The sequence below is a fragment of the Mastomys coucha genome, unplaced genomic scaffold, assembly GCF_008632895.1.
Source record: "Mastomys coucha isolate ucsf_1 unplaced genomic scaffold, UCSF_Mcou_1 pScaffold21, whole genome shotgun sequence".
Taxonomy (NCBI): domain Eukaryota; kingdom Metazoa; phylum Chordata; class Mammalia; order Rodentia; family Muridae; genus Mastomys; species Mastomys coucha.
This window is the reverse complement of record NW_022196904.1, coordinates 24,555,554-24,562,249: the sequence shown is the minus strand read 5'-3', so window position 1 is coordinate 24,562,249 and position 6,696 is coordinate 24,555,554. Positions and strand designations below refer to the sequence as shown.

At 53.4% G+C, this 6,696-nt stretch overlaps 1 protein-coding gene across 7 annotated transcripts in view; it reads left to right on the top strand.

The window, feature by feature from the left end:
- Positions 1–6,247, top strand: part of Gramd1a (GRAM domain containing 1A) — a 25,100-nt gene extending 18,853 nt beyond the window's left edge. For 4 of the 7 annotated variants that reach the window (XM_031386155.1, XM_031386153.1, XM_031386157.1 and 1 more), the window contains 9 exons: positions 318–436; positions 519–661; positions 1,823–1,926; positions 2,008–2,181; positions 2,263–2,350; positions 2,958–2,969; positions 3,338–3,445; positions 3,540–3,660; positions 5,785–6,247. In XM_031386155.1, the coding sequence (XP_031242015.1) occupies positions 318–436; positions 519–661; positions 1,823–1,926; positions 2,008–2,181; positions 2,263–2,350; positions 2,958–2,969; positions 3,338–3,445; positions 3,540–3,660; positions 5,785–5,877 (962 nt within the window). In that variant the 3' untranslated portion in view covers positions 5,878–6,247. Of the gene's footprint in view, positions 1–317; positions 437–518; positions 662–1,822; positions 1,927–2,007; positions 2,182–2,262; positions 2,351–2,957; positions 2,970–3,337; positions 3,446–3,522; positions 3,661–5,784 lie in introns of all 7 variants that reach the window. The other 3 variants (XM_031386154.1, XM_031386158.1, XM_031386156.1) reach the window with 2 other exon arrangements.
- Positions 6,248–6,696: the final 449 nt, after the last annotated feature.

Genomic DNA, 6,696 nt, shown 5'->3' with positions numbered 1-6,696 from the left:
GAGGCTGTGGCTGAGGCTGTGGCTGAGGCTGAGGCTGAGGCTGTGGCTGAGGCTGAGGCTGAGGCTGTGGCTGTGGCTGAGGCTGTGGCTGTGGCTGTGGCGATGGCTGAGGTGGTCCCAAAAGGCGTCAGGAGCTCCCCGTCTGTCATTACCACTGTAGTCTAAGTTGTTTTAGCTTCTAAACTAAAAGTGGGGTATAGGGTGATGCAGTTGGGAACAAGTCCCCAGAGAATTGAAACCCTCCAGAAAGACTGGGTCTCCTACAGCCTGGGACCAAGAAAGGAGAGCACGCTCTTCATTCTCCTCCTCCCTCCCAGATGTAACCTTGAGTCCTTGGAGCAGTGACAGCAAATGCCACCAGCGCAGAGTCCTGACCTACACCATCCCCATTAGCAACCAGCTAGGCCCCAAGAGCGCCTCTGTGGTGGAGACACAGGTAGGCTTGGGGAGGTGGTTGGCGGGTGGGCTGGCCCCATGGAGCGGCCCTGACCTCTGGCTGTTCCTTCTGTACCCTGCAGACGCTGTTCCGGCGCGGCCCACAGGCGGGCGGGTGCGTGGTGGACTCTGAGGTGCTCACCCAGGGCATCCCGTACCAGGACTACTTCTACACTGCCCACCGATACTGTATCCTGGGTCTGGCCCGGAACAAGGCCCGGCTTCGGTGATCCCGAGTGTGCCCTATCTCTACCTCACCTCAGTGGTCAGGGCTGCCTCCACCCAGCATTGGAAGAGGTCATTGTGAATAGAATAGTTGATGTGCTCAGCTGTTCGTTGAACATCTGAGCACACGCTGAACATAGATATTCTAGGTCTCAGGTACAAAGATTCTCCTGTGAGGGACCTTAAACTTCACTGGGGAAATTCCAGTGAATTAAGTGATTGAAGAATGTTCTTCAGCTCACTACCTCACCTGGCTTTGGAGAAATTCACAAGAGGCTGGAGTGAGAGAGCAGGAGGTTGTACTATGATGATCAAGGGTGGGCCTTCCGAGAAAGGAATATTTCGTAGTAGCCAGAGGAAGGGGCCTCCATTCAGAATGGCCAGTACAGAGGCTCTGAAGAGGGAGAATGGGAGTAGCTGGAGTAGAGAAGCAGGAGCATGGGAGTAGCTGGAGTAGAGAAGCAGGAGCATGGGAGTAGCTGGAGTAGAGAAGCAGGAGCATGGGAGTAGCTGGAGTAGAGAAGCAGGACCATGGGAATAGCTGGAATGGAGAAGTAGGAGTGAGGCACATCCAGGCAGTCAGTCTAAACACAGAGGACCCTGAATGAACTCCACAGACAGGCTGCTTCTGTCCACAAATGGGGACAAGGTGGGAGACCAAGAAGAGCCCTTCCACTCTGCTGTCTAGGTGTAGAGGTAGGAGCTAGGACCAGTTTGGAGTGGCAAAAAGGACAATAGTTGGATTCTGGATAGGTTTTGTCAGGAGCAGGTCCTATAATGTCAGCACTGCAGAGGCCAGGACCAGGGGATCTCAGGTTCAAGGCTGCAGTGAGTTCAAATTTGTAAGACCCTGTTACAGGATCATATATATATATATATAAAAGGACTGGTGTAGAATCCACCGGGGAGGGGCCAAGAGTAGAGTTCAACCATAGAACTCTTGCTTAACAGGTAGGAATTTCAATCCCTAGTACAGCCAAAAACCAAAGGCAGTTATAGATAGACCCCTAAAGTGTGTTTTAAATGTAAATGTGGATGGAGGAAGCCAAAGAGGCCAAGGCCTAGGTTTGAAGTGACAAAGACCCTTCTCTGGATTAGAAGTCTGGGGTTCATAGGTTCCCCCTACAAACCTGACCTAGGTTCTCTCTTGTCCGCCTCCTAGTGTATCCTCAGAGATCCGCTACCGAAAGCAACCGTGGAGCCTCGTGAAGTCTCTCATTGAGAAGAACTCGTGGAGTGGCATCGAAGATTATTTCCACCACTTGGGTAGGGGACTGAAGGCTGGTGGTGTAGGGACGGCTGTGGCCCAGGGGGTACAGACATACGGAACCATCTCTTGTCCCTCAGATCGAGAACTCGCCAAGGCGGAGAAGCTGTCCCTGGAGGAAGGAGGGAAAGACGCTCGTGGCTTACTGTCAGGCCTGCGGAGGAGGAAGCGGCCCCTGAGCTGGAGGGGCCACAGAGATGGGCCTCAGCACCCAGATCCGGACCCCTGCACCCAGACCAGCATGCACACCTCAGGTGCGTTCCCTCGAGATAGGCAGCTGGAGGAGGAGATGGGCCCTGGGGTGCTCCTGGCTCACCCCAAGTTGCTATTTACAGGTTCCCTCAGCTCTCGCTTCTCGGAACCATCCGTGGATCAGGGCCCCGGGGCAGGCATCCCCAGCGCCCTGGTTCTCATCAGCATTGTGTGAGTAAGGAGACAGGCATGGGTTAGCAGCCTGGCTGTGTGATGTGGGTCACGTGGTTGGCCTCTCTGGGCCTCTGCTTGTGTTGGGATGTGGGTTCGACCCTGAGCAAGGATTGCATATGGGGATATGTCCGGCAGAGTTCCCACATGCCCCTCAGTTTAACTTAGAGGAGTCTTTCTTGCTGGGGCAGCAGCTACCCTGGGCCCCAAAGGAGATCAGAGGGGAGAACTGTCTGGAAGAAGGGACAAAGTGCGTGAAGTTAGCCACTCAAAAGAAGTCGGGTTGTGGATACATTGTTTTTCTGCCCCCATTCCTGAGCTGAATGAAGCGGTGACCAAGAGTCCCATGGGAATAGCAGAGAAGTTGGAGAGTTGTTGCCAGATCCGAGGGAGGGGGCTGAGCTGGGATGGGAGGTCGTGGCAGCCAAAGATGAGAAGCCATTACAGAATCGGGGGAGCCAAGGACAGCTCAGTTTCCCAAGATCACCCAGGAAGAACCCTATGGTCTTCAGGCTCAGAGCTAGACGCCCTGGGTGGAGGAGGTCCAGGTACCAGCCCTATCCTGGGCACTTCTCACAACTCTGTCTTCCCCTCACTGCCTCCGCAGGATCTGTGTGAGGTAGGGCATCCTCTCTCTGCCATTCCCCCTATATGGTAGCTCATCCCCCTGCAGCATTCTCTCCCTGTTCAGTGTCCCCGGCTTCTCCAGGGAAGATGGCTTAGTGTGGCCAGCAAGCATGTAGGCATGACAGAGGTCAGAGCACGAACCCTGTCTTTCCTGCTTTTGGGCTGTGTGACCCTAGGCATATCCATCACGCTCTCTGAGCCCCTTTTCTCTGAAAAGGGTGGGTAATCACGGTGCCCTTTAAGGTATGGTTATGCTAGTGTGCTGGGGGGCGGAGGGGGGTGTGTGTGCAGAGCTCCAAGCCTGACTGGAGGGGGCAGCCATTGAGATCGCAGGGGCCTGATTTCAGACTCTGTCCCCAGCCTCATCGTTCTCATCGCCCTCAACGCCCTCCTCTTCTACCGTCTCTGGTCTCTGGAGAGAACGGCCCATACCTTCGAGTCCTGGCACAGCCTAGCACTGGCCAAGGGGTAAGAGAAGAGAGCCTGAGGGCACGGTTTGGGTGCGGGGCTCAAGCACGTTGAGACGCCCAGGACCATTCACTCAGATTCTTCATCTCCACAGAAAGTTCCCCCAGACAGCCACGGAGTGGGCGGAGATCTTGGCTCTGCAGAAGCACTTCCACAGCGTTGAGGTGCACAAGTGGAGGCAGATCCTTCGCGCATCCGTGGAGCTCCTAGATGAGGTGCGCGGCAGCCACGCGGGGCTGTGGGGCCTTGGGTCAGGATGCCATCACTACCAAGAGGTTCAGTTTCCTCCGTCATAAAATGAGGAAGCCGATCCTGGTACTCACCTCTTAGCCTGCTAGGGAAGTCCGTGGAACAGGGAAAAACATCCTTCAGGCATGGCTGGATCCAGCCACTTGGTTGTAGTGAGAATCCCCTCTTTCTGTTCTGCTAGTAGCAGGATGGTTTTGGGGGACATGCAGAGGATAGTCCTCTCTGTCGTTTAGCTGCTGGGGTCACATGTCCATCCTTCCCCAAGCCGAGTAGCCAGGCCATACTAGGCTTGGTTCCCTGCCTGCTAACTTGGGCCTAGGTTAGCTGATAGGAGAATGACTCTCCCAAGGGCATTTGGTTCTCATCTCCAAAAAGGGATTGATGAAGTCACCCGGTGTAGTTCAGGGGACACTCAAGGTCAGACTGCTTTGTGACCTTATGTAAGTGACTGTCATTTGGGCCTTGGCCGTATCTTCTGAACAGTAGAGAGTAATGCCATCCATCCTTCATAAGCGGAGAGTGCACTGACATTTGGAGTAATGCCAAGCACACTGGAAACACTTAATGTTCTTGCTGTTGGTGAGCCTTGCCCAGGCTTATGGTAGGTGCTGAATAAGTACACTGTCACCATATAGTGTTCCTCTCAGATCCCAGAGGACTGCAGCCAGCAGCTGAGGAAGACCAAGGAAAATGTGTGGTACTGGGATGGGTGCCTATGATATGGAGGGCAATGAGGAAAAGACTCCAGCTTTGATCCCTGAGGGTATCCAGACTGAACTGAAGGAATTTATGGAAATACTGTTTAGTGGGACTGGGGGTGAGGGGATGTGGCTCAGTGGTAGAGCCCCTACCTGGAATCCTCCAGTGAGGGCCTGGGGGCGTGGCACAGTGGTAGAGCCCCTGCCTAGAATCCCCCAGTGAGGGGCTAGGGGCATGGCTCAGTGGTAGAGCCCCTGTCTAGAATCCCCCAGTGAGGGGCTGAGGGTGTGACTCAGTGGAGAGTCCCTGCCTAGAATCCCACAGTGAGGGGCTGGGGCGTGGCACATTAATGACAGCAAGAGCCCTTAGCATAGCTGGGCTGTCCTGCCACTAGCCAGAAGTGACTAGTCCTCCAGCCAGCCTTGCAGCAGGAAGCCCTGTGGATTAATTGCTCTTTCTGTGTCCATTGTATGTGGCAGACACAAAGAGGGTGAACTGGTTGATCTTCCTCCTGTAGCAACACTGAGGCCCAACTGAGGGAAGGCTTATTTTGGCTCATGGCTTAGAGATGTAGTCCATAAGGTCACTGGGAAGGGTCTGTCCAAAAGTAGAGATGATACAGAGACAGGAAGAAAGGCCAGGCTATAATCAACAAGACGCATCTGTAGTGGCCTGGGTCTGCCAGCTAGACTCATCCTGTAAGCCCTCCAACCTCCCCCAGACCTGCTGAGGATTAAGTGTTCAAGGGTATGAGAGCAGAGTGGGGGACATTTCACAGTGGAACCTGGAAAGGAGGAAATGTTTATTAGGCTCCTGATGTGCTGGCCATCCTGGGGGGTGTCCTGGGAGCATGAGAAGACCAGCCAACCAGGAAGCAGAGCTAGGGTGGGTGGGCTCTGATCCTCACAGGCCTCTAGTAACCTAAGTCAGTGAGGCACTGTTTCCTGAAGGGGGAGCAGCCTTCCGCTATAGTGCCATCTAGTGGGCACCAGTGACACACCAGCCTGTGGGAGATGGTTCAGATTTAAGTGGTAATGTCTTGTCCCCAGTTTGTGTTTAGTCAGGAAGGTATGTGGGTGGAGGTACTCAGTCAAGGTCCCCTGGTATACTCACTGCAGATCAGGCTCTAGCATCCCTCAAATCTCTGACATAATTCTATGAAGCTGGGATATTAATCAGGTGATTATATTAATCACCTGTATTTCAAGCAAGGAAATAGGTCTATAGCAATAAAGGGATTTCCTCTTATACTGTTAGTAATAGCAAAGTCTGGATTTGAACCCGGACCACCTGAGTCCCACCTTGAGAAGTTACCAGGTGGTGAGGCAGCATGACTGTGCAGAATAGCATGGAGAGTGTGCTCATCCTGCCTCCCCCACCTCTTCCGGCAGATGAAGTTCTCCTTGGAGAAGCTACATCAAGGAATTACTGTCCCGGATCCTCCCCTGGACACTCAGCCACAACCTGATGACAGTTTTCCCTGAGGACTCCTGATTGAAAAGCCACACCCCCTAAATGGACAGAAGGACACGCAGAACCCTGGCAGTCACTGCTGGCACGGTGTGAATGCCGCCAGGAGGTTCCTGCCTGCCCCTCACAGTGGCCCTGCCAAGAGCCACACAGACCTGGGGACCATAGAACCAAGATGCACTTTAGATCTGTGTGAGCGAGTCCAGCTGCCACTGCCTGCTCAGCCAAGGAGCTGGCCTGGTCTTTGGCAGGCTCCCCCTCCAACTAACTTATTTTGCCCAGCTGGGGTCGTGGGGGGCACCTTTTGGGGTACACAAGACCCTCTGGGTTTAATGTATTATATTTATTTGGGAATAACAACCCCAATAAAGGGTTGGAAATGGCTATGGCTGTGCCTATGGGGTCCTGGGAAGAGATGGGGCTTCTCACTCACCCTGCCATCATGATCCAGGTCCTGGAGTCCTGTTCCTGTCACCAAAGCCAGCTCTGCCTTATCCAAGCCCAAAGCAGCTGCCCCAGTGGCCTGCATACCTAGCAACCCCTTAGTGGGAGCACATGAACATGAGAGAGTCACATTGAGAACCTCCATCAAAGAGACTTGAGTCAATCAATACATGTGGCCTTTGGGTATTGGGGATTCAAACTAAGGCCCTCACATTTGCTAGGTAAACACTATACCACTGAGTACCACTCACGCCCAGGCTTTTCACATCTTGTCTTGTTTCTTAATTTAAAATTTTATGTTTGTTTGTTTTGAGTGAAATTCTACTATGAAGGTCCAGCTGTCCTAGAACTCACTATGTTGGCCAGGCAGACCTTGAATTCACAGGGAT